At 41.8% G+C, this 27,537-nt stretch overlaps 1 protein-coding gene across 1 annotated transcript in view; it reads left to right on the forward strand.

Annotated features, from left to right (window-relative positions):
- The first annotated feature begins 475 nt into the window (after positions 1-475).
- LOC134068630 (hydroperoxide isomerase ALOXE3-like) overlaps positions 476-27,537 on the forward strand; it is an 87,523-nt gene continuing 60,461 nt past the window's right edge. Inside the window, exons 1-10 of the mRNA XM_062524316.1 lie at positions 476-625; positions 5,445-5,646; positions 5,877-5,958; positions 7,047-7,169; positions 7,331-7,434; positions 7,556-7,725; positions 15,458-15,601; positions 17,537-17,740; positions 17,987-18,073; positions 18,264-18,433. Of these exons, the coding sequence (XP_062380300.1) occupies positions 476-625; positions 5,445-5,646; positions 5,877-5,958; positions 7,047-7,169; positions 7,331-7,434; positions 7,556-7,725; positions 15,458-15,601; positions 17,537-17,740; positions 17,987-18,073; positions 18,264-18,433 (1,436 nt within the window). The remainder of the gene's footprint in view (positions 626-5,444; positions 5,647-5,876; positions 5,959-7,046; positions 7,170-7,330; positions 7,435-7,555; positions 7,726-15,457; positions 15,602-17,536; positions 17,741-17,986; positions 18,074-18,263; positions 18,434-27,537) is intronic.

The following is a 27,537-nucleotide window of genomic DNA, read 5'->3' on the forward strand; positions in this document are numbered from 1 at the left end:
CTGCAACAGGCAGTCTGCGGTTTTACTCGAGTGCAGTCTGTTTGTACATACTGTACCTTGTACCGTGCATGTTGTGAATAAAACAAGTAAGTGTTTCTGAAATCTTACGTGAAATCTTACCTCTGGCCCTCAGTTCCAAGGAAGAACCAAGGGGAAATATCACGTTACCTCTGGCCCTCAGTTCCAAGGAAGAACCAAGGGGAAATATCACGTTACCCTTTAGGCAGTTTCCCTGTAGGTGTGCTCTTGTGTGCAGGTGTACCTGTGCTTTAAAAGGAGGCCACACATCCCCTCTTTGCAGAAATTTGTCTTAGAGTGCTGTTTTGTGAGAAAGCTGTAGTCCTGCTGACACTGCTGTTCAGACTACTTTGGTAAGCATTAGTATATACCCTTTCAGCAGCAATCAAATTACCATTATTTTATTTGACAGCAACCTTTACTTCATTAATCATTTCCATTACTTTTCAGAATAACCATGGTGCACTACACAGTGTTTGTAAAGACAGGAGATTGGCTTCATGCTGGCACAACAAACTATATCTCCATCCAATTACAAGGTCCCGAGGATGAGAGTAATGAAAAATGCCTAGACAAGACCTTTCACTCTGGCTTTCATGTTGGATCAGTAAGTACACTCAATTTATAGAAACAGCTTCACTGTATGGTTGCCAGTATGTGTTGGTGAACTGAAAGGGGAGATAAAAAATTATACATGTCACGACCATTGTCCATTTCTTAAAAAAGCACTAAATACATTTGCATGAAAATGAGAGAAGTAAGGCTTATGCGCCTGAATTGGCAGTGCTGCATTGTGTACATTGTGGATTTCCTATATTATTTGGGGAAAAAAATAATTTATTAGAAGCTAAAGAACACATCTTAACCAGGAGTGCCAATAATTATGGAGGGCGCTGTATGTATAGACCCCAAAGCCATTTGCTTTGAGAATAACGGCTGGCTGATGAAGTTATTGGCTGGCTAGCCGGCTCAGCCAAAAACTAAATGCTGCAGCCGCCAAAGTTAATTTTCATGGCTGATAATGGCTTAAGTTGCCACTTCATGTCTACAGATGTTGTACTAGATCTCAACATACAATGTTATTGTTTTATTTTGGACAAAGTTCTGCACATTTCACTTCAATGTAGACTGCATGCGTTGTGAACAGCGCAGCAATCTCTGGAAACGGTGGAAGTCGCAGTAGCCTAATATCGCGTTCAATGCTGTAAATCTGTCTGTTCCAGAATATTTGGTTCATATCATCAATCTTTGGTTTTGGTGTTTGTGCAACCGGGCCCTGAAGATTAAACAAAAGTCTGAGTAGCCCTACGTAGGAATTAGGAAAGTAGGCTATATGTAAAGTGAGATCAAAATTAGGCTACCTTGTTTGCTTCTTTCCCCCATGTCATCTCATCGCGGAGAACGTGCACTTTTAATTGGTCGTCAACTCACTGTGAGTCCTGTGTATCGTAGCAACGAGCACAATACTGATGTGGTGAATCCAGTGGGAAAATCTCATGTAGGCCTAGTTTCTAGGCTATCGTTCGCGTGTGTCTCTATGATATAATTATTTTTAGATGCAAAAAGTCTAACCGGCTTAGCCAAAGTTTGTCAGATGGCGGCTCAATTTGGCCTAGAAAATTATTGGCTGGCAATTTTTTTTTTTCGTTAATGGTAAACAGTAGCCGTTAGCTACCGTTGCGCCCAGGGCCAGCCCTGTATCGGGGGTTCGGGGGTTTTACCCCCTAGAAAATGTATTAAATACTGTTATGTAAATGCATAAATTCTGCGCACTTTCAGTCAGAGATTAGGGCCAGCACTATGCCTAAAACACATGTATGTCTCCAAAACATTCCTCACCTGTTTTCCAGACATGCATGAAAACAATTAAAACTCACAGCCATAGGTTATTTAGAATGATGACTGTAACCGTAGGCCTCTGAAGATTTGGAATAATTCATTTGAAATGTAATATGCTAAAGAATTCTGATGTTTTCTAATTTTATTTGATGTCAGGATATCATTTGGTGTAACTTTAGCTAATGTGATTACACTGTAGGCCCTAGGTGACATATGTTATTTAATCAGGTGCATGTCACTTTAAGACGTTTTTGAATATGATGCAAGGCATGAGATGTTAGGAGTTCCACGGTTTTTCTGCCCGTGTTGGTCGTGTCAATTGTATGAGTATGAACTGTGCTGTTTGTTACAATAAACATTCAAGAACATTAACTGGAAGACAATACTTTTTATAAGAACACGCTTCAGCCATAGGACTCCTATTAGATACGTTTCGTTTATTGGAACCGGACCTACAATGACTTTCTCTTCAGCATTGTAGTAACATATAGCTAAACGTTAAAACGAGGCAGATAATTATGACATTGCAACAATGTTTACCAATGTAACGTTGCAAAGATTACGCAGACTGTTACGATAACTGACACACGCTCACACACACATTAGCCTGTCGAAATCATACGCCGGACGCGTCTTTCTACATGGGTTTAGTTATTGGGCTATAATTAATGAGACCACACTTTTGTTACAATTGAAGACGCTAGCTCCGCTTTGCAGGCTACTTTGTAATGATTTTCTGTTTCCAGCGTTTCTTATTTTTTTCATCAATGTTGTTAAAAGAAAGAAAGATGCTTTAGGGCGCCCTCCAACCAATTGGCGCCCTAGGCGGTCGCCTTGGTGGCCTGTAGGAAGAACCGGCCCTGGTTGCGCCACTTGACGTTTCACAGTAGTTTACATATAAATGTATTATAAATAGGTCTCTGACGAGACGTAACTCAGTCAGTCCAGCAAATATGTAAGAAAATGCTTAGCCTATAGCCTACATTTAGAAATATAGAAGATATGCAACTTAAAAGATATACAACTATGAATGTACGTATAGGCATACTAAGTAGGCCTAAGCCCAAATAAATGCATGAGAACAGTTTGCCCACAGATGAATGATTTGGCCGAAACGTATTTAAATTCGACGAGTTTCATCTGGAAAATTAAATAATTCATAAGAATCGCTTGCCAATGTCCTTTGTTAGTTGAGCGCAGATGAATGATTTGGCCGAAACTAATGTAAATAGGCTACGACGAATTTCAGCTGAAAATAATTTTTACACACTTGGGCCTGCCTACAACGTCGCAACGTTTTCAAAACAAACTTGCATTTTACCACTGTAAATCGCCTCCATAGACTATGCCATGCAAATGAAAAATATGCATTAAAATAAATCACATATATAATACATATTGCACATATATAAACTATATGTTTATGGTAAAATATTATTCTCATGCCTGACTGACAGGAAACTCCCTTGCGACATCTGCTGTGAGAAAAGAGAAGAGCAGTCTGAAAAAAACATGGTGGAACGAGACTATAGTAGTATTGTCACATAAAGCCTACCTTACATTGACAGACTTTGCAAAGATTTGGAAAAGATTTTTGAAAGACTACAGTCTCAGACCCTCTCACATCTAAAGACAATTCATCCAGTTTCTAGTCACAGTCTAGTCACATGCCAGTCTCAGATTAGGATTTTGCAAAGACTGTGGGTCACTGTTTACAAGACTGCTACAAGATTCCTTCAAATTATTTCCATTGTGCACTACATATCAACACGAACTCATATACGATAAACTACTCATATGCAGCGTTTCTGCAGCATTGTTTGATGTGTGACATCACTAACAGATATAGAGTTGTTCTGTGACGTAGAATAGCCGACTAATAAATTATAAGAAATGAAATGACAAATAATCATATAGGCTACAGCTGTCGCCTATTTTGCCCCTTCCTGTTTCGTGTTCGAGCGAGGTCACTATTGGTTTTTAATGTTCACGTCACTATTTGAATGAGCCACGACTGAAAAGACTTTCGATAATATCAAACATGTTTGATATTGTCGTAACGGCAAAACTAGAAAAAGACTGACTCCGACGGAATTTGGAAATTTAGTCGCCGACTGCTAAAACAGACCAAAATCGTGCAATGTAAGCCAGCCTTAAGAAGAGCAAAATAGCTCTAAACTAGCTTGTACCGGTGTGCTTTTGATCATGTAAAAATACTGGGTGATAAAACACGCGTATTTAGGAAAAGTCGTGAACGTAGGGTCCTGGAATTTAATCGAGTGAAAAGATTACCGCAGCCCGGCAGTTCTAGGTGGTATCCGCCGTTCATTCCGACATACCAGCACTCCGACATTGACGTCCAATTGTCGTAGTGGAGGCATGTCTCCTTATGGGAAAAAGTCCCACCACTCCGACATATTTTTTTTTCATGGTCGCAGTGGCGGTATTTAACTTTTTTTTTCAAACAACGTGCCATTCCGACATGAGGTAATTAATAGGCTATTAATGTTACAGTTATTATTTTCCTGTCACTTCGTCTGTTTTATGACCTAGAAGGTTGTATTTGGCATCTGTGGATAGCTCTAGCTCTCCTCTTTTATCTGACATGCAAGCCATATATTTTTTACCATGGTTTCACGAGTAGCCTAAATCAAACGAAAGTAGCGGTAGCCGAAGCTATATGACATTCTTATTTGTTTGTCACTTCGTCTGTTTTTCTAACACAAAAGGATCGATGTGTTTGGTATCAATGGAAAGCTCTGTTTCTCCTCTTTCATTTGATATGCGTGTCTGTTGCTTGCGATGCCTGGTCCCGGAGTAATCCAAGCGAGAGCAGTGGCTGCGTGGAGCAATATAGACTGTAAATATGATAGGCCTATACTTTGATTTAAATTCATGATTTTATTTTATTTTCATACTTGATCGTACAGACACTGTCTAGTCTCGTTACGGTTCTGCTCTTTCATGCAATATAGGTCTCATCTCGCTATGACTAATAATCGCGGAGCAATGTACAGAGAAAAATGGGTGTGTTTTTTGACGCACTTTGCGTCCGTCGGGCTCATAGGGTCCGTTAAATTGTCTTGGAAAAAAATAGGATTTGTAAATTGTCGGAATGGGGGTACTAAAATGTGTCGGATTGGCAGCATGTCTAAATAGCAGCATGTCGAAATAGAGGCATGTCTAAATGGAAGCATGTCGTAGTGGTGGCATGTCTGAGTGGCAGCATGTAACCGTTCTAGGTATATCTAGGTCAAACCACCATGGCGCTTCTAGTAATACGTCTCAGCGGTCAAATGACCGGCGCTTGGCGCTTCTAGTGTTAAAAAGGTGATTTTCTCCTGGCATGTCGTGACGGGAGAACCATCTCAACTTTGAATGCGGTTATCTTAGCGATAGTTTTTTGCTACACCCTCGATATACATATTGTTAAAAAGCTTAGTTTATGGCTGTTCATGTGAGCACAATAACTCTTTTTTTTTTTTTTTTTTTACCAAAGTGACTGGTTTTGCCTGGCAGGGTCACTTATGCCACATAGCCAAATAGTGCCTTACAATCTTAAAATTACTTTTTATATGTCTTTACAGGAACGAACATTTGATATACGGGTGGAAGAGGACCTGGGGGAGCTCATACTTCTCAAAATCCACTCTGAGACATTTTGGAAGGTTGACAACCAGTGGTTTTGCGATAAGATTGTGATTACAACACCTAAAGGTGATGAGATTTTGTTTCCATGCTACCGCTGGGTGTCCTCTAAAGAGAAGGTTTTTTTAAGACCTGCCAAAGGTAGGCACTAGGAGCAGAAATGTACTGCACACACCAACACACTCACAAACGTGCATACACACAAATACACACACACAATCTGATTATTGCTAAAGTATTCTTTTGAGGATGTTTCCAAAAGTAGTTGTTCTCAAAAACATGCCTAAAATGTTGCACAGTCTTACTTCAGGCTGCATTACCATGAACATATTCAGATTGTTAATTAATGGTGTTTATCACTTCTGTTTTAGCTTTGCTTGTGTTCCAGGACACCAACAAAGTAGCCATAAGACAAAGGCGGAGACAGCTAGAAAATCGACAGGCTGCATTTTGGTTTGTGACCCCCAAAGATTTTCTTCTACAGACTGTTGTCGGAACATTCCCTCTATATTATATCCGAGTTATTTTTCGCTAAACTTGGTACAAATGATCTTCAGACTAAAGCCTACCTTACACTGACAAGATTTTGGAAAGATTCTTGAAAGATTGTAGTCTTTTGAAAGCTTAAAATGCTTGAATGATGGGCATTAGTTCAAAGACTACAATCTTTCAAGAATCTTTCCTAAATCTTGTCAGTGTAAGGTATGCTTAAGACTGACAAAAAATACCAGTTGACGTTTCGATATTCATAAGCGTTGACTCAATACAGCCAATCAAATTTGACTTTGAACAGGAAGTGAGCTTGTATCTCAGCAATGCTTTGATGTATGTAGTCCAAACTTGGTTTGGGGACTTGTTAACTGATTGTGATGACGCACTAGGAAATTGGCATTACACTGTGATACAGGAATTGAGCTCATATCTCAGCAACACTTTGATGTACGAAGTTCAAACTGCAGCGGCTGCACCGTAGGTGCAAGGCTCTATTCTCTTTGCTCAGATTATTATTATTATTATTGTTATAGTTTTTTCCGTCTTACCAGTCCCACGGCCTTTTTTCACCAACTTGGCATGCTCTAAAAGTCTTGTATTTTAGCAGCCATATGTTGAATTGCACTTGATACTCAGAGATAGAGGTTTGGCCTAGCGTGTGGCTCAGGGACTCTAAAGCGCCACCTGTTATTGCTATCGCTAGTCAGAGACAGAGCTCAGGCCTAGGGTGTAGCTTAGGGATTCTATAGCGCCACCTAGTGCATAGTTTGTTGAGTTTGACACATACATTCACGAAAATGAACCAAATTTGGTGGGCATGTGTGTTGCTCATGCACATGCCCACCAACACACACAAGTTGTTTTGTTAGATTCCGAAATGTCACAGGTCCGCACTGCAGGTGCTCGGGCCCGCCATCCCCGCTTGCGGCTGTATTGTTTGTTTAGTATTGCACTTCTCAACCAGAAGGGGACCCCCAGAGCAAATCTTGTTAAGGCTGCCTTTAAAATCAGTCAAATTGATTATGAATGTCTGGATATTCCTCCCACAGGTGGCGTGTGTACGCTGAGGGCATACCCCACATTATCAACTATGAATCTTCCATGTCTCTGCCTGCTGAACTCCAGTTCTCGTTCACAAAGGAAGTTGAGTTTCTCTACACAGCAGCAAAGCAGTAAGTACATAAGTAAAATATAATCAAGCAACTACTGTGCTATAATTGCACTTCTATGCTATGGAGAAGGTCTCGGCACACAAATAAAATATTTACCTTTTTTCAACTTATTTTCACCTTAATTCTTAGTAATGGACTGTCTACCAATTCTTTGTGTTTAGGTTAGCTATTCTGAAGCTAACAGGATATGCTAATTCCAGAGCTTCGTGGAGAAGCTTGGAGGACATGAAAGTAATCTTTTGCGGAGTCAAAAATACAACCTTGGGTACTCATCTTTAAAAAGAGCTTCAATGAGCTGTACAGAATTTCTGTAGTAAAAACACACGTTTCTGACCTGTATAAAAGATCATATGTTGTTCTGACTTCCTGATTGCCATCCTTTACAGAATATGTACAGAAGCACTGGGCAAAGGACGACTTCTTTGGCTACCAGTTCCTGAATGGTCTCAACCCCATGATGATCCAACGCTGCTTAGAATTGCCCAAGAAGTTCCTCGTCACAGAGGAGATGGTCAAAGGTCTTCTAGGAGAAAGCACCTTGGAGGCAGAAATAACAGTAGGCATTAGTTATTTAACAGTCTAGCAGTAGAAGCCATCAATGGATTCACTTTTACACATTCAATTAACAGATGCTGCTGTCCACTTAAAATACAGTATAGATATACATTTCCTGATTTAATGTGTGTTACTTTCCAATCTGCCAATGCAAGTATCATTACCTACGTACTGATTATGCAAATGCCTGTACATTGCAAACACTTCCAATATTCTTCACAAATCTTAAAATGTCTCTGAGACATACAGTACCCTCCAGAATTATTGGCACCCTTGGTAAAAGTTGACTAAAAATAGGTCTAAAAAATAATCTTTAGGTGATTTATTGTACTCCCACAATGAAAACAACGAGGAAAAATACACCCTGCAAGGGAAGCAAATTTATTCTGAGAAAAAGGAAAATCTCATAAAGAAATAAATGTTTTTAATAAAAACACGTCACTCACAATTATTGGCACCCCTACTTGTAATACCTTCTTAAACCTCCCTTTGTCAATAAAACAGCATATAATATTCTTCTCTGACACCCCATTAAGATTGAGAATACAAAGTAAGGGATTTAAGACCATTCATCTTTACAAAACCTCCCCAGATTGTCCAGATTGCTAGGTCCACACTTGTGCATTCTTCTCGTTGACTCATCCCACTGTTTTTCTATGGAGTTTAGATCAGGGGACTGCTATGGCAATGTCTGAAGCTTTTGTGTTCAGTAAACCATATTTGTTTTGATCTGTGCATTTGTTTTGGTTCATTGACCTGATGAATGATCCAATCATGACCAACTTTTAGGGCCTTGGCAGAGATTGTTTGATTTCCTTTGAAAATGTTCAGGTTTTTCTTGGTGTTCATGATGCCATGCACCTTAATTAGGTTCCCAAGGCCTTTGGGAATTAAAACAGCCCCACAATAGCACAGCCCCTCCACCATAATTCTGATTAGGCATGGGGTTCTTTTTAGTATAGTCATTCTTCTATGTACGCCAAAGACACCTTAAGTGTTTTTAGCAAAAGAGCATAATTTTATTTTCATCTGACAATAGACCACACTCCCAGACATGTCATGGTACCATTCAGTAACTCCTGCCATTTACATTGTTCATTAAATGACTCTACTAGCTTTAACCTGACATGCTGTCTAAATAATCTATTAGCAGTGAGGTCACTTTTGAAGATTTTTGGGGGGGACTTGGTGACCCCAAGATGATAGCTTTGTCTGTAACTCTCAACAGTGGTTCTTAAGGATTTTTTTGCCTATCATACCATCCTCTATACTGTGCGTGGGAGCAAAATAGCCATGGGTCTTTGTCCAAGCATGTTTGCCACATTTCCAGATGATTAGAACCTTTTAGTCATCATTTTAACTGAAAATATAGGCATTTTCAACAAAATACCTAGTTTCCATAGACATTACTTACAAATGTCAACACAATTTCTTTTTATTTCAATTTAGTGTATTCTCTTGTCTCTCCAATGTTGAAAAATGACTAGAGGATTTAGCCTCTGAGTGACTTCATTTTCATACCATAGTGAAAAAGAACGTCATGAACTACTTCTGAAAGTTCACAGACACTCTGATTTACTTTAAAATGTTGCATTTACATAGGAAAATGTTCCTGTTAAATGTTGTACATAATATGTTTCAGGGGTGCCAATAATTGTGAGCAAGCTGTTTTTGTTAAAAATAATTATTTCTTTATGAGATTTTCCTTTTTCTCAGAATAAATTTGCTTGCCTTGCAGGGTATATTTTTCCTCATTGTTTTCATTGTGGGAGTACAATAAATCACCTAAAGATTATTTTTTATACCTATTTTTAGTCAACTTTTACCAAGGGTGCCAATAATTCTGGAGGGTACTGTATATAATATCAAAAAATAGTGTGATGTGCTTAAAAAGGAGGTCAAAGGTAAAAATAATATGCACTCTTTCTAAAGTGTATCTCAATTTGGGAGGTACTGTATCCAGGAATAGGAACCCTTTTGCTGCGTTTTTATGCCACTGACTCAAATTTAAGATTTAATATTGATTGTGTTGTAAAATTGTGAACTGTAATATAGTACTATATTTTTATAATTTACACAGGAATACAAAGGCAATGGTTAGGAGTATGTTGGTTTGTTTTTGAGAGTTCCAATTGCCGTCAAATTTGGAATTATTTAGCCAACAGATAGCCTATACAGTAAAAGTTTCTACATAATCACTTTTTTTTCAAAACATGCAGCATGGATTTTACACTCAAAATGAGTGTATGAAATATGAAAATTGTATGCAAATGAATACAAATCAATATAAATAAATAATTGATAATCATTTCAGACACATATGTTTAGTCCATCTAGGCTTCAAGGAAAGATAAATACAGTGATCCCTCAATTATCACGGGGGTTACGTTCCAAAAATAACCTGTGTAAGTGAAATCCGCGAAGTAGCAGCTTTATTTTTTTACAATTATTATAGATGTTTTAAGGCTGTAAAACCCCTCACTACAAACTTTATACACTTTTCTCAGGCAGGTATTAACATTTGCTCACATTTTCTCTTGATTAAACACTCTCAAAGTTGAAACCTTCATAGAAAATAAGTACAGGCTACAGTATTGCGTGGAATTTAATAAGCTGTCACTTCATGAAGGGGGGAATTCTCCCATGCGCGTAAGGGTGCGTAAGTCCAAAAAAACGTGCAACTGCGTGCATTTCCCTCTAAGTGAATTCTGCCATCCACTTAAATCGGCCATTTACGCGTGGTAGAGAGAGTTGCGCGTTTTGGGTGGAGCAACTCCAAAATCTGGGCGTTTCTTATATACAACTCTTGCGCGCATTCTGCCATGGCTTAAGCACTTTTCCAGCTTACGCACTCTGGAGGGCTGGAATAAGGTCGAGCCCCACTACAAGGTGAAACAGCATATTGCTCATGTCGGCAGAAGGCCTAATTCTAAATACATGTAGGCAACACAGAATTTACAAATTGACATTACAGTATCAAATGTGTTGCTTATAAGCTGATACAGCTTCATGTTTTCCGCATTACAGTGTCACACGGTGGCATATTTCGCGCCATCACCTTCACTGGCTTCATAGGCTACAATGTTAAATAGCGAAAATCCCGTTATTATCACCCACTTTCAGTATTGGAGCTTACCGATTATGCATCTTCAGCTTTAACTTGACGAGAAGTCATAATCCCATAGCATACTTTGTTAGAATCTGTCCATTTCTTCCCCATTTCACAGAAGTCTTCCATACATTTGCACAGACGTCTGCACTAGTGGAGCAGCATAGTTTATTCTCTCTATGGAGATTGAACTCGTTATGCCAGTGGGGTCTACTGTGTTCGAAGCTGCAGATGTCAGTCTACATATTTCTTACTGTGCATTCACACCGAAACCGTCAAAAGAGTCAAAATCGCTGGTGAAGCTCATAGCCCGACGCTCAACTCAGTTCAGCGCTGAAAGCTTCAAAGCCAAGACGTGAAACATTCGAACCAACCACAAGCAGCAATCCTGCGAGTTTGACATTCTAATTGGTTGACGCCGAACCGTGTCACAGCTAATTACCATGAAGTTAACTGAGGCTCAACTTTGTTTTGACGCCCGTGAAGCTCATGAAGCCATGCTCACGCCCGGAACGCTTTTGACGCCGGTAACGCCGACTCTTCATAGAAAATGAATGATTTCCGGCGCTCTTGCCGCTTTTGACGGTCTTGGTGTGAACGCACAGTTAGCATATAGATAAATTGATATTATGCGAGGCAGCTGCCAGCGAAACATTGTAGTCAACCGTGAGTGTTTGAATTACAAATCTACACACCTCAAGCACGTCTTGACTCTTTATAAACAAACGTCAAAGTGTAACCTGCGTTGTGTGGAACCACCGCGGTCCAGGCTACTAGCTTTCATGCCAGCAGCGCTCTTGAAGTGTCGGGGAGTGAGGTTTACTAACGTACCACAGCATAGCTAACCAACTAGCACCCGTTACACTCACCCCCCTAAACCTCACTCCCGATCCGGGTCACGGCACCAATGTAACCTGCGTTGTGTGGAACCACCGCGGTCCAGCCCTGCACACGCCCGGACTCGAACCCGCGAGACAGCAGCACCTCGGATAGGGAGTCGAGCGCGCTAACAATCCAGCTAAAAGACCAGGCTACTAGCTTTCATGCCAGCAGCGCTCTTGAAGCGTCGGGGAGTGAGGTTTACTAACGTACTACAGCATAGCTAACCAGCTAGCACCCGTTACAAAAGCAAAAGTGAAATTTCGTGAAGTAATTTATTTGTTAAGCTATGTGATGACACACCATTTTACTGTAGGCAGTTCTTTATTCAGTTCACCTTGCATACTTTTTCAAAATCGAAGACTGGTTGGTGTTCTTTCTGGATTTAAATGGCATTCAGAAGGTCATTGAGAAAGTCCACGTTCCACGTTTTCATATCAACCTCAATTAAGGAGGTGGTGGATCAGTCTGGTTCTTTTTTAAAATAAATCACGCCTCTTTCATAAGCCCGCCTTGATGTCGAATTTGCGCGGTGTGGGTGTGACAGAAGCGGAGATGGGAGAATCCGCTTAACAGAGAGACGCGCAACAGAAACGCGTAAATAAAAGCTTACGCGTGAAGGGGAGAATTCCCCCCTAAGTTAACAGCCTTCATCACCGCCCGTCCCCGCCCCCTCCACAACACTGCGTGTGCAGAGCTGAACCACAAGCGGTTGCAGTTGAAAATCGCAACATTAAAAATAATCGAAGTTTAGCGATCATACATGATACAAAGATTTCAACGCGCAGCGACAGACAGAGTAGGCCTAGTAGTTCCACTAATCCATTAAAAAAAAAAATACTTGAACTATTTACTGCATGTAGACTAGGGCTATGACTTAATACTTTGTCTAACAGATTGGGAATGTAGGCTATGTTGTGAAAGAGACAATACGATATTAGAAAGGCAAACGAAAGTTAGGTTGCTCTTGACCTAGAACAATAAAGAAAACATAGGCATACTCTGAATACTGATTCAGAAACGTTTTTCTAATAGACGCAGTTAACCGCAATTTGGTTTACACTTGCTTTTAGCAGGCGGAAGTTTTTCAACGCACAATACGTGCATTTGCCATATCAGTTTCAATATCAGCATTCAATGAATTAGTATTTGATATTAAATCGTAGTTACTTATCAGCTTTCTCCACAGACCGGGAGCCTATAGCTTCCAAAAAAGATGGCGGCTATATATTTTAGTTTCTGCAAGTGAAGCCCCACCGCTAGCGCCCCCTCTTGGAAAAATTAGGAAAGTGTTTATAGTTCCATCTACTCAACAAAGATATAGGACTTCCTGCTTTCAATTATGTAAAATGACGATTTTTACATCATTGAAAGCAGGAAGTCCAACATTGAAAACCGTATTTCTCCTGTCTCAAGGCAAACTGAGGGAATGGTGCACGGCCATTCAAAAACATGACTGGTTTTCTAAAGATACAAAGCTTAATGCTAATCGGTGAAGTGTCCCTCTAAGAATAACATGTTTTCACTCAACATTGACGAGGCCACAGACAAAAGCATGGATACTATTCTAAGTGTAGCCTACTTGTCCGATTTTAAAACGAGGATGCAGGCAATGTGAAAACACAGCACCTTGCCAGCAAAAGGTAGGCTACGTCTCAGAGATCCAGAGTGCGACCAAAATTTTAGAGTGTGACTGTAAAATATTATAGGTTGCACTGGTGCACCTGACGCTGGTCGGGTGAAAGTATAAAGTTCTTCCGCAAGGACTATGCGTGCAACTTCACCAAACAGTGTAGAAGTAAACCCCTGTCCTTGACCCGCTTTCTCTCGCTCTCCCTCTCTCTCGTGCGCAGCGCGCTCAATGGACACCCGCTCCTCGACATGAACATTTGATCCAAATAAAACATTCACAACCGTGGAAGCAATGACGCATAGCATTAGCTAAATTATTGTTAAATTCGGTTATCATCTTGTTAGCATGCTACATTGATTAAAACTCTTGCATTCATCATCTCGATACCAATATTTCCGGCCTGTCCCAAGGAGAAAAAGTATTAGCCTACTTTGAAACTTAAACACACGTGGGTAGCAGGGATGGAAATTAACTTTTTTGTCCACCTGCCACTGTGGCAGGTAGATTTTAAAATAGCCACACATAGTTCGAGGACACATGTTTTCATTAAATAACATGAATGTTAAAAAAAACTAAGGAAATATTTCTGGCGTCATAGAAAAGATAAGTGTCTTTCAAGGACAATGTTAACTTCTATGATTTAGGTAGGTTACTGTGCCAGGTACCATGACTCGGAGTTTTGGTATATCTGTTATATATCCAATGTATTTCCTACCTAAACGTATTAACCGGTAGCCTCGTTGTATACAGTCAATGGTTGTATAGGCTATCTAGCTGCCACGTTAACTGGAAGAGTAGGCTTGGCTGACGCAATGATGAGAACCAACTAAAGCGCTCCGTTCCAGAATATTTGTTGTGATCGTCATGTCCATCGATGTTGAGGATATTGATACAAGGTGTTTGTTCTTATCTCTGTGGCGACTGGTAATATCCTGATGAAATAAACAATTTGAAGAAGAGTAGGCCCTAGTTGCTTACCCGCCACAGTGGCGGGTGTGTTGACATATTTCACCCGCCAGCACGCATTTGGCGGGTGGCGGGTGGCTAATTTCCATCCCTGGTGGGTAGACAGTCCAACCAGAGTAGACTATGATGAGCTAGCCAACTATGCTACTTTGTTTACAATATTTTGAGGCTTCAACCAGACAGCTGAATTAAAGAGGTGGAGTTGTTACAGTTGAATAATAGGCTATAATCTGCATAAAGTGCACTGGAATAAATATCAGACATTTCAGTATATAGAACATTTGAAGAATTACACAAATAACAATATAAATATAAAGAAACAAATAATACATATTGTGTTTTTAAAAAGTCAAGCATTTTCTACACCTTGTTGTTTTAAAAAAAATCTTTCACATTATATGAAATGACAGAGAAGACCTGAACAGCCCTACCAGGCCCAGGGTCTCAAGAGATCTGGTGCTCTACACAAATAGGCTTGTATTGGGTTCATCTCATGTCTGAATATGTCAATTTATATCCACATAAGTCATCAGAATCTTTCATTTAATGGACTATTTATCAAAATGTTCTCCCAGGTGAGCACACCTACTGTAGATCCCGCTTGACAATTATGTTGATCAGGGCATATATCGTGGCTAAGGGCCCTCCCAGGGAAACAAAGTTCAGGCTCAGCTTTTTTTTTTTTACTATATCACCCCTGTAGCCATTCTCGGCTCCCATGGCAGGCAGTCTGTGTTTCCCTCACTGCCTTTGTACATACCTCCCCATGTTTTTACGCGCACGTTACGCCTGAAACGGGTGCAAAAACTTTAGTAGGCCTACATCTGGCCCTCAAAGCGCTGCAAAAAAATAAATAATAAGAAAAAAAGCACCAGAAAAAATCTGCGAAACAGCGAGACTGCAAAAAGTGAACCGCAATATAGCGAGGGATCACTGTATATGTTCCTTGAGTTATGCTTAGGTCACCAATAGAAGCAAGATCTAGTAACCCAATTTTTCTCAGAAGAGAAAGAGTTCAATTTGATTTTAAAATGATAATAATAATAAAATGAAAAAAATAATAATGATAATAATAAGCCAAAGAGTCTTTCAAGGCACCCAATTAGTCTAGTTGTTGTTTGCCTTAACTACACCTAATCCATCCAGAAAGGAAACATCTTCCTGTGTGACTACAAGATGCTGGATGGACTTACAGGAAATGCGGTGAACGACAGACAGCAGTATCTCACAGCTCCTCTGGTGCTGCTCCACCTCAACCATCATGGCAAGATGCTGCCCATCGCTATACAGGTAGGCACAGCACACCTGAAAAACACTAAGGTCTTAAAAATGTGAACAGTAAACAAAAGGATGTCAAGTATGTTCACCACAATGGCAAATACTAATTATGCTTTAAACTTGGGGGAAGATATGAGAGTCTTTACATCTTAGTTTCCTTCTTCTCTACTTGGCCAGCCTCAAAGAAAGGAGGCTAAATGAAATGGTAGGCACTGACCATATTATGCACGTTAAGAGTACATACAGGTGTAGTAAGGCAAGGCAAGGCAATTGTATTATTATTGTAGCGCATTTCTTACACCAGCCAGTTCAATGTGCATGGGAACAGTATAACTGAAGAAATAAGCACAGATGACGAGGAGGCATAAATGCTTACCAGCAAATAATAAAAGACATTCAATAAAAGTGCATACCACCAATTAAAAGTGTTTCAATATGCTTCACAGAAGAGCTTAGTCTTACATTTGGACTTAAAAATGGAGATTGAGGGTACTTTTTAAATCTCTTCTGGTAGCTGGTTCCAAAGTCTAGCAGCATAGACACTAAAGGCTGACTCACCATATTTTGTCTTAGCAAAAGGTTGAACCAGAAGATTTTTTTTTTGGGACCTGAGTGATCTGGTTGGAGCATACTGTTTGAACAGGTCAGATATGTAGGATGGTCCAATGCCATTTAGTGCTTTAAAAACAAGAAGTAATGCTTTAAAAATCAATTCTGCAATTAACAGGAAGCCAATTTAGTGACCTAAGGATTGGGGTAATGTGCTCATTTCTTTTTGTTTTGGTTAACACCCTGGCAGCTGCATTTTGTATGGTTTGTAGCTGCTTAATAGTCTTCTTAGGGAGACCAGTTAAAAGAGCATTGCAATAATCTATCCTCCTTGAAATAAAAGCATGGATACGTTTTTCTAGATTACTTTCTGATATCAGGTTCCTTCATTTTGCAATATTCTTCAAATGAAAAAAAATGCTACTTTAGAGACTGATTTCACATGATTGTTAAAATTCAAGTTGTTGTCAATGATGACGCCAAGATTTCTCACAGCATCCTTCGCTTTAAGTCCTTTTTGGTCAAGTATGGTGGTAATCTTAGATCCTCACTTCCAAATATAATTACTTCAGTTTTGTCAGTGTTCCACTGAAGAAAGTTTTGTGACATCCAGTTGTTAACCTGGCCGAGACACTGATAGAGAGAGTCCAGAGGCACAAGATCATTGGGGTTCAGAGAAAGGTAGATTTGAGTGTCATCTGCATAGCTACGATAACACATTGAGTTGTTCCTGACAATCTGGCCGAGTGGGAGCATGTAGAGAACAATAATGGGCCTAAGATGAATCCCTGAGGGACACCACAAGTCAGGGATGCTGGTGTTGAGGAGCAGTTTTTCTATAGCCACAAAGTAACTTCTGTCTTGTAGGTAGGATTTTAGCCAATTTAAGACAACACCTGAAAGTCCAACCCATTGCTCCAGTCGATGCAGTAGTATACAGCGGTCAACTGTATCAAATGCTGCACTGTCAGGTAATACCAGGACAGATGCCTTGCCGGTATCAGTGTTTAGACGGATGTCATCTAAGACTTTAACCAGGGCTGCGATTAGCACGAAAACAAGATTGATAGTCATCAAAAGACTTATTGGATGATAAAAAAAAAGCAGTTAGTTGGTTAAAAACGATTTTTTCAATGATCTTCTCAATAAAAGGTAGATTGGATATTGGTCTGCAGTTGCGTAATACTGATGGATCCAGGTTATTCTTTTTAAGCAGGGGCTTTACAACTGCTGTTTTTAGGGATCTAGAAAATGTGCCAGTTTGTAGCGATGTATTTACAATCTGAAGCACATCAGATGCTATGAGGTGAAGGACTGATTTGAAAAAGCTAGTGGGCAAAGTGTCCAGTAGTAGTTCTGTATTTATGTAATATACTGTAGTATGTAATTTCTCCACAGCTAAGACAAACCCCTGGAGATGGGAACCCCATCTTCCTGCCCACCGACCACAAGAATGACTGGCTGCTGGCTAAGATCTTTGTGAGAGCCGCAGAGTTCAGCGTGCAAGAGGTCGACTTCCACCTGCTGAGAACTCACCTGCTGGCTGAGGTGTTCACCGTTGCGATGTTGCGGCACCTCCCCTCCATACACCCCCTTTTCAAGGTATGGAATCTGACAAGGATGACTTGGTTTGGACCTGGACTACAATTAAAATAAACAATAGCCCCATTTATACTGCGGGCCAAACCTGGTGCTTGAACTCAGTTCTTAGGCCAAGACGGGTTAAATTAGCCTTGTTTATACTGTTGGTCATCACCAGCCCATGAAATGTTGCCAAGCTATTTTAATGAGATGTTATGGAACATCAATGTGCCATGTCATGACTAGCCGTTTTTTCTTTCATTGTAGCTCCTCTTTCCCCACATTCGTTACACACTCCAAATCAATATCATGGCACGAAAGCAGCTGATTTCGGAGGATGGAGTCTTTTCATTGGTAAACATACAACGCAGTAAAAAAACATATATAGTGTGTCTTCATAGTTTGTAGATATGTACCACGTATTTTCACCCTCACTGTGGACAGTTTTGTCTTTTTAATCACACATTTAGTTGTTTAATGCCATTTATTTTGTGGCATCACTATATTATTTGACTTAATTACTGATTATGATGTGCAATCCTAGCATACAGGCATTGGTGGAGACCCCTTGGGTAAGTTGCTGAGGCGTGCAACAGCCTCCCTGACTTACAGCTCCCTCTGTCTGCCGGAGAACATCTCAGAGAGAGGCCTGGACGATGTTCCCAACTTCTACTACAGAGATGATGGCATAAAACTGTGGGACATCATCTGCAAGTATGTGTAATGTTTGCCAGCTAGTAGCTGTGCATTACGTACATTGTGTAAACCCTCCCTCCTGACACCTTCAAAGTGGTTAATGCAACGTGTGATCTGGATAGGAATGAGGTTTAGGGAGGTGAGTGTAAACAACAACAGCACATTGCATTTATATAGTGCTTTTCACAACACTCGAAACGCTTCACAATAAAGGGGGAACCTCACTAACTGCCAAGTCAAGTCAAGTCAAGTCAAATTTATTTATATAGTAGCCTGGCAAGCCAAACTATACAGAAATGTATAGTCTGGGGTCGGACCATTGACAGAGCTGAAGCATGTGGGATGAACAGTTGTCTTTCAAACTGCCTCTGCAAGTAATAGGCCAGCATTTGTGACCAATTGTAGCCGGTCAGCAAAACGGCAAATACATCCTTCTTTAAAATTAATGACTTGAGTGCTTCTTTCTGCTCAACCTGGATGATGCACTGCAGTTCTGTTTCACTCAAGAAAGGCTGCCAGACGGCTAGCCCAAAGGGCTGGAATATAATCCGCGCATGCGCGAGAATTCTGAGGAAGATTTATACCAAAACATTACCCATGTGAGTGTGTCGCGTCACCAGTGTTGTGCACGTTGTAAGTAGGCAAAATATACGACAATATATTTCCCACTTTTATACGTGTTCTGTCTACGTCCGGCGCTTCGATGAGGTTGAATTGGACTGTAAAAATATCTGAGAAGTTAGATGGCAATTGTATTAGGAATTCACCAAGTAAATCTGACTCCATAAGACATATTGTACCTCTAATACATTACCAAATACCTAGTTTGTTTAACTATGGTAGAGAATGGAATGGCACACTAAACTTTTAGAGATATGCAAACTGAGCGAGGAGAATTAACCATTTATTAGGCCTTCAGCCTTAGGTAAAAGTAAAGTATCAGTAATTATCCTTGAACAAAGGAACAAAGGAGAAAATGAACTTAACCTCAAAACAAACAATAAACTTAGACTTAAACTTTAACAAGTTACCAAGTTACAATGCTACATACACCAGATAAAACAATATATCAAATAATGAAAATAACAAACCCCATAAAGAAATCAAAAGATAGATAGATAGATAGAGAGGGAGAGAGAGAGAGAAAAGGCAGGGAGAGAGAGAGCAAGAGAGGGGCAGAGAGGTCAGTGTGACCTCTTGCCTAGACCAGAGCAGAGCAGGAAGAGAAGAGCGAGAGGGACCAGAGATCAGAGTGACCTCTTGCCCACAGCCGAGATAGAGAGAAGACAAGAGAGCCAAAGGTGAGAAACATCTCAACTTTAACTGTCATGCAGGTCACCCCAAACTCTGGGTGTGGTGTGGGTGGTGGGTGTGTCCACCACCTGAAGTTCTCCCGTGCAGTTCTTACTCTCAGGCATGCAAACTCCTCACCTTTCGGCGAAATCCGCCGTTTTGAATCAAAAATAGGTGACTTACATGGTTCGTGCAGATCCGATGAGAAAATATTTAGGGGGGGGGGGGGGGGGGGGGGGGGTGTCAAGGTGAATTTAATTTACAACTAAGTTTAGAAATCATGCGCAGACGCTAACGCATCTTGAGGTGTTTCTAGAGCCGCATTTAAAACGTGTCTGATCAGCAAGGGATGCGTGAATGTAGCCCCTATGCGTTTAATAAACATTAGTGGAAACAAAGACGCAACGCGAACAAAACGCGTACGCCAAGCCTCTGTTGTGAGCGCAGATAGATGCGTCTGAGATGTCAGGTGGAATATGATTCTGGCGAGAAGAGATGCCGAGGGATTTCACAGGTGGGCTAGTTAAAACTTTAAACTTCTTTTAGAAAAAGACGCTGAGATTAGTGTAGCAACGTAGCTAGGTTGTTTTCTTCTCATAATGAAAGTTAGCGAAATTAGACAAACATGTAGGCCTATAGACATGACGAGTTCTTTTGATGAAGAATGCGTGCAGTTTGAACCACCTAGACCGGCAAAAGGTGAAGCAAATAGGCAAACTTTATCAGTATATCAAAGGCTAATGTGACAGTTGAATTAAATGCTCATAAACTGGGCTGGTTCGTTTTGTCCAGAGACGTAGTTGATTGACATGATAATGCTGTCTTTAAGAAAAGTGGGCCCTGTTGCTCGAAGCACACTGCGCATAGACCTTACGCAAAGCCTACGCAAAATAACTCAAATGATTCGCTATAGTAACGTAGCCAAAAAAAAGTTGCGACTGCTTCAGACCGCACGTAACGCACGTAACCGTGTGACTTGCAACACGTTTCAGTTACACCCGGGCCGGATCATTACGAGTTCGTAAGCCAAGCGTAAATTAAATTTACATTTGATTGTCGAGTTACAGGAGGACCCTGATCAGTAGCCTAGTCTGTGCCTACAGGTAGCCTACAGTTTTAACATGTAATATGAATTCAGTTCACATAACTTTATTGGTTGGTTAAACACACTAGCACAATAGCCTAAAAAGCACAATCTGTAGTAGCCTAGGCTGCATATTAAAACGTTTTAAAACTATTTGAAAAATTAAAGCATATCTACCCTATTTTATATAATAATATTAGTTTGAAATAGTGTGTGTCTCAAGCAAGATTATTGATGACCTGGTTTGGTCCAACAAATATTCAGACTTTTCCTTATCCTGATCCTGGAGTTTAAGTGTCCATTAGGCCTATGAAATCATCAGAAATGTGTAATAAGTACATAAGCACAGAGAAAGAGAGAGATAGTGAGAAAGAAAGAAAGAAAGAAAGCGGGTACCTCAGACTGGAAGATTTCTTTCCATGTTTTTTTTTTTTTTTTGGGGGGGGGGGGTGGGGGGGGGGTCGGAGAAGAGTCTCACCTTTTTCACCCCTGACCAGTTTGCATGCCTGTACTCTACAATTATGTATACATACATTAGATTGCAATGAAGGCGTGATCAGGCTGTTGCCCACATTACAAGTATTAATTCAAGACCAAACATGGATGTATTATCATTTGTCATGAAACAGATACATTTTAGTTTCCAACATTAGTTCATCAGAGGCATGGAGAGGGGGAGAAGAGGTGTGTCCGAGGGCCTTTACCAAATGGCCGGCCACACACACAATGGGAACAGTTCAAATGCAAATAGATCACCTGGACACAAAGGAGTCTAACTGTGAGGTCGTCTCCCCCGTTCTGAACTTTAGAGGATGGAAAATTACCAGCTTTACAACGTTCACACTCTTCAGTAACTAGTTCAAAGCTCAGTTCACACACGTGCAAAGTGAACTGTTCACGTTCGTTCACCATTTTTAATTTTGAACTAGCTCAAATTCAGTTCATTTGAATGAAAATCTGTTTCTGACGGAATATAGGCTACAGCCACCTGTTGTTCTCATCTAATTGAGAATGTCCGTAAATTGGGCTTTGTTTCGCTGGGCAGATACCTTTCTTTTAGGTCTATGGCAGATACCGACGCCTAATAAATGCGGCCGCGCATTTATTTATAATTAATACTAAGTCACATCGACCAAGTCTTTTAGGAGGCAAGTGTGAGTCGAGACCGAGTCTTTAAGGAGTCAAGGCTGCATCAAGACCAACCAAAGAAAGAGATTTTCATCATTTACATCACACAAGTATCATATAACAATTCCCAAAGGGTAAAGTGGGGATTGTTGGCTATAGGAGTAGTCTAGCAAACACTTAATAAATAACTTATTTTCTGATTTACTTTAAGACAAGGTCACCTGAAGTAAAAATGTAGTATATGTCAGCATTTCATTAACGTTTAAAATGTTGAATTTTGACTAATGACATCAATATACCTGGATTTCACATTCAAAGTGTGATTTAATTGTATCAACAACCAATTAAACATCATTAACACAATTCATTGACTGATCCAACAAGACAATTACAAGTGTACAACTCCAATACAGGGCCTTTTGCAAGATTGTATCTGTCAAAACATTTGCATTGCTCAGACAGCATAGCACCATAGGATATATTTTAAAGCCAGTCAATATTATAATCATTTATATTATATTATAAATATTATATTATATTTTAGAATTTACCATGAAATATACAATCAAAGATGAAACTGTGAAAATGTAACATTGCGACTGTATGGTAAGTTAATGAATTGTGATTTAGTAGACTAAAGCTGCAACTCTTTGAAGCTGTATAGCCTATTGTGCGTGCTTGTTGCTCATTATAGCCCAAGTAGAGCCGAGACGTTTTTAATGCTTTTTAATTAAACGTAATTAGCAACGAGATCGTACCACATTGAACGCTAATATTGTGTCACTAGCAACCAAATCAGTTGCATGTTCAGCTCTGAACAAAAACATTCAGGAATTATTTCAACAAAACCGAAAGGTGCGTCCCGCCGAGTTCGGGATGAAGGAAACTGGCTACAGTACAGTTTCAACTAGCCTGTGTAAACTTCAGACAGAATTTTACAACACGTGAATGAATAGCCGTCACAAGTTGTTGTTAGCTGTTGGCTGGCACAAGTGTTTGTCACAACAAATTACGAGATGCAGTGGGGTGTATGCATTCATAGTAGGCCTAGACGAGTGATGAAAAAAGATAAAGCGCTCAAAAGTGTAACCCATGCTGAATGAGCGCGTCGCCTGTGCGCATAGGCCCACTCAAAGTTGTTTTTTTGTTTTTTTTTCAATGCGTTCAACAGAGAAGGAAGAGTAGCGGCCACGGTTTGGAACGACAGGGAGAAAACGTGACAAATATCAGCAACGCAGCGAATATACTGTATTTATCTATTTATTGAAGACGCTAGTTAAGGCGGCAGCCCTGTGTTGTTAAGGCGGCCGCCTTAGCAGGAAAGCGCTGCGGGAAACCCATGCTGTTTCTAAATTGCCAGCAGATAGTGTCACTCGACTTCTCAGGACAAAACAAATTCCGTAACGGTTAATTGGACATCAACAGTGACGTTCGTCGTTCATTTCACATAATCTGAGCGAATTCATGTTCAAATTCATTATTTACAAATGTGCTGCGTTCAGTTCAGCGTTCACAGAAAAATGAACGTGTTCAGTGAATGCGTTCTTTTGAACTCGTTCATGCACAACACTGCGCGTCACCGAATATAACTCAGAACGCGGTACACAGTCGTCCTCTTTAATCCCTCACGTGATCTGATAAAGTAAGACCTATTATTCAGTTAGCGTGAAGTGCCTACTGACTTTGTCTGAAAGCTGGTAATTACCCCTTTCCAGGCTATCACGCTAGCTAGGATTTACTGTGTTTACTGTTTTTTTGAGGTAGCTGCCGCTAGGCCTACTAATAATAAGAAAACAGTTATTTATCTCCCCATTTGTCCGCGACTCTCACTCTATCGAGTGAGTCACTCGCCAGTGATTGTGTAGGTTGACGTACTATTTGCTATTAGCTTGCTAGTTTATATGAGTTTTATAGGAGTATAATAGACTAGTGTTTACAGTTGTAGGGGAGGTATAGAGCTTATCTGGAGAAAATATCTCTGGCTATAGCTCGCATAGCTACAGGCTCAATATCTGTGTCTTGTGGTCACTGGTACCAGCCCTAGTACCAGACTCTGATCCCGGCATCTTATTGTTGCGACTCTCACTCTATCGAGTGAATCACTCGCCTAATTGCTTAAGGGAGGTAGAAAGTAGCTAGAGAAAATCTCTCCGACTATATCTCATAGGCTGCTACGAGCTCAATATCTGTGCTTTGTGGCTGCTGGTATCACCTCTGGTACCACAGACTTGAGGTGACCGTCCCTGGTACCGGTGTTATTATTGGCGCCATCTCTGGTACCACGGTGAGAGAATTGTTGGTACCACATCTGGTACCACTGCATTTGTGCTCGTTGCAGATAAGTGCGCACTGATCACGGTGGGTGTGCTGCTGTACCATGCCTGGTACTATTGCATGCGGCTGTTTAAATTCATTGTAATTTAGTGGTATTACTCCTCTCTATACCATGCCTGGCTTTCACAATTGCACGAACTGCAATGGTAAATTGCCGATAGAGGACCCTCTGTCTGTGTAGCGTGTCTTGGTTTCAGCTTCACTTGAGAACAAAGCCGGTGAAGAGTCTGCTCCAACCCCCTCTGGTAAGAAACACAGGAAAAGGAAACATGATACATACAAGGCTCTGTCCACTACAATGACTTCTTTGGCCAAAGAGGTGTCATCTCTGGCTGTGAACCAGCAGTGGATGATGCAGCAACTGACTGGCTGCCCAGCTGCCCCAGATGAGCATTCTGCAGGTGCTTCTTCAACTCCCTGGCCTGCCCCTCGGGAGGCTACTGATGAGTTTGACGGTGTTTCTCTGCTTGCATCCGATCACCTTGAAGATGATTACATTGGCAACCGAGCTGCAACATCCCCTCATCCTTCGGATTTGAGCTCTGACCACAGCTCATCCTCACATGTTGTGCCTTCTGACACTTCTGCTGCACTCTCTGGCGATGAGTACATTGCCCTAATGTCCAGAGCTGCTAGGCGCATAAAGGTGGAGATGCCAGCTACAACGCAGGCCCCATCGTCTTAGTTTGACAGGGCCAGAGATACCACAAGTACACCATCTTCTCTCCCTGTGCTACCTAATTTTGTCAGAGAAATCTGTGTGGCAGCACCCTGAATCTGCCACCCCACCCATGAGGCAATGGGCACAGTTTGCCAACATCAATGGGGCGGATGAGGTAGAATTTGGTGCATTCCCGGCAATGGATGATTCCATAGCTGCTCTTGCACTCCCGCCCACAGCCCTCGTGGGGAAAGATCCTTCATGTCCAAATAAGCAGTGTCGCACGACTGACAAATGGCTTAAGAGAACATTTTACAATACAGCCTTTGGTGCGCGCCTTATGAACACTACATCCGTTCTCGCGCTGTATCAAATGGAGCTCATAGAGGACCTCTCTGCTGCCCCCGCATAAGAGGTGGTAAATGAGCTAAGTAGAGTTTCAGAGGTGTTGGTGCACCTTGCTAGAGGAGCGGCACACTCCAGCAGGCGTTCTATTGCGTCTTTGTGGATGGCTCGGCGACACCTGTGGCTGGCTCAGTCAAAGCTCCCAGAGCCTGACAGAAATACTTTGATGAAGTTGCCCCTCAGTCCTGGCTTTACCTTTGGGCCTGGTGCAGAGCTAAGGAGTCCAGGGAGTCCAAGAAACAGTGGGAGCAGCTGTTGCCTAGACCCCCGCCGGCAAAGTGCCCACGACCTGGGTGGGGTCATGTCTTTTTCAAGGAGCCGGCCCAATGTTCAGGAGCATGAACAGAGACGTCCTGCACACTCCTCCACACCTGTAAGCCGCCGCCCTGGAACCTTCACCAAGCCCCGGCAGCATGGTGGCTATAACTCTCGCGCTGCTCCTCCGGCGGCTCCACCACACTCTTCCTGACACTTTCTGCATGGAAACTCATTCCACTCATGCATTCAGCCCCGCCCACATTGTGGCTTGGGGAAATTTTTCTCCTGTTCCATGGATCCTTTCCATAATAATGTTTGGTTACCGGCTGCAATTCAAGCGCCGTCCGCCCATGTTCAAGGGCGTTCTTTTCTCTCGCCAGCCAGACCCACAGCGGCAACTGGCTCTTCAAAACGAGATCAATACACTGTTGGAAAAAGGGGCAATCAGGGAGGTAAAGCAGAGCGAACAGCAGAGTGGCTTTTATTCGAGCTACTTCCTTGTTCCGAAACGGGATGGTGGGTTCCGCCCGATACTAGATTTGAGACCACTGAACGACTACCTCCGGCTGTTACGTTTCAAGATGCTTTCTGTCAAGCAGATCCTCCAGTCGGTTCAGGTGGGGGACTGGTTCACAAGCGTAGACCTGAGAGATGCTCTGTCCACCCCAATCATCGGCGGTTTCTCTGGTTTGCATTAACAGACAGAGCTTTCGCATGGATGCAGCTTTGAGCCCTCTGCGCCAACAGGGCATCACAGTGCTAAATTATCTGGACGACTGGCTGATTTGTTTACCATCAAGACAGACAGCACGCCATGTCGGACACAGCAGCGGTGGTAGCCCACTTGCAACTGCTAGGCCTGTCTCTCAATGTGGAGAAGAGTCAGCTGAATCCGTCACAACATATCGTCTTCCTTGGGGTAAATCTGGACTCAAGGATTGTCAATTTGTGTCAATGCCTTTCTCACTTCTCGGGTCGAAGCAGTGTTTGGTCCCACCGTTGCCAGAGGCTTCTGGGCTTGATGGCGGTGGCCTCTCAGGTGGTTCGCCTCGGCCTGTTGCATATGAGACCCATACAGAGATGGTACTTGTCCAGGGCGCTCCACCCAGTGAGAGATCGCAACAAATCCATTCTGATAACATCGAGCTGCCTAAAGGCTCTCCACTGGTGGAATACACCCAAAAATCTGAGCAGAGGAGTTCAGCTAGGCAGGGTCTACGAGGCGAGGTCTTAACTACCGATGCCTCCCTTTCAGGTTGGGGAGCAGTGTTGAACGGTGTGGGAGCTCAGGGAGTGTGGCATCCTCCATGGGACTCCACCCACATCAATGTTCTAGAATTAAGGACTATCTACCTATCTCTCTGCCACTTCCTGCCGGCACTACAGAACAAACATGTACTAGTGCGGACAGACAACATGTCAGCAATAGCTTACATAAACCACCAGGGGGGACTGAGATCTTCAGCGCTACACAGTGTGGCTCAGACACTCCTTCTTTGGGTAGACAAACATCTCTCCTCCATCAGAGCGGTACACCTTCCGGCTTCGTTGGAACTCCGCGGCAGACCTGTTGTCGAGAGGCCGCCCGCATCCGAACGAAAGGAGGCTGCATCCAGCCACGGTGCACCTGATTTGGGTTCGTTTTGGGAAGGCACGTGTAGATCTTTTCGCCTCAAAGGAGTCGGCCCACTGCCCACTGTGGTTCTCCTTAAGCGGAAACGACGCTCCTTTGGGGGTGAATGCACTGGCACACGTGTGGCCTCCTTTACGCCTTCCCTCCAACCTCACTCATCCCAGCAGTGCTGGAGAAGACAAGGAGAGAGAACTTGGAGGTTTTGCTGGTGGCACCACGCCACCACCAAGCGCCTTGGTTTGCCGAGATTCACAATCTCCTGTCAGGGGAGCCATGGGAAATCCCTCTGAGGAAGGATCTACTATCCCAGGCAGGGGGGCAGTTGT

This window comes from Sardina pilchardus, chromosome 21 (assembly GCF_963854185.1).
Source record: "Sardina pilchardus chromosome 21, fSarPil1.1, whole genome shotgun sequence".
Lineage (NCBI taxonomy): Eukaryota > Metazoa > Chordata > Actinopteri > Clupeiformes > Clupeidae > Sardina > Sardina pilchardus.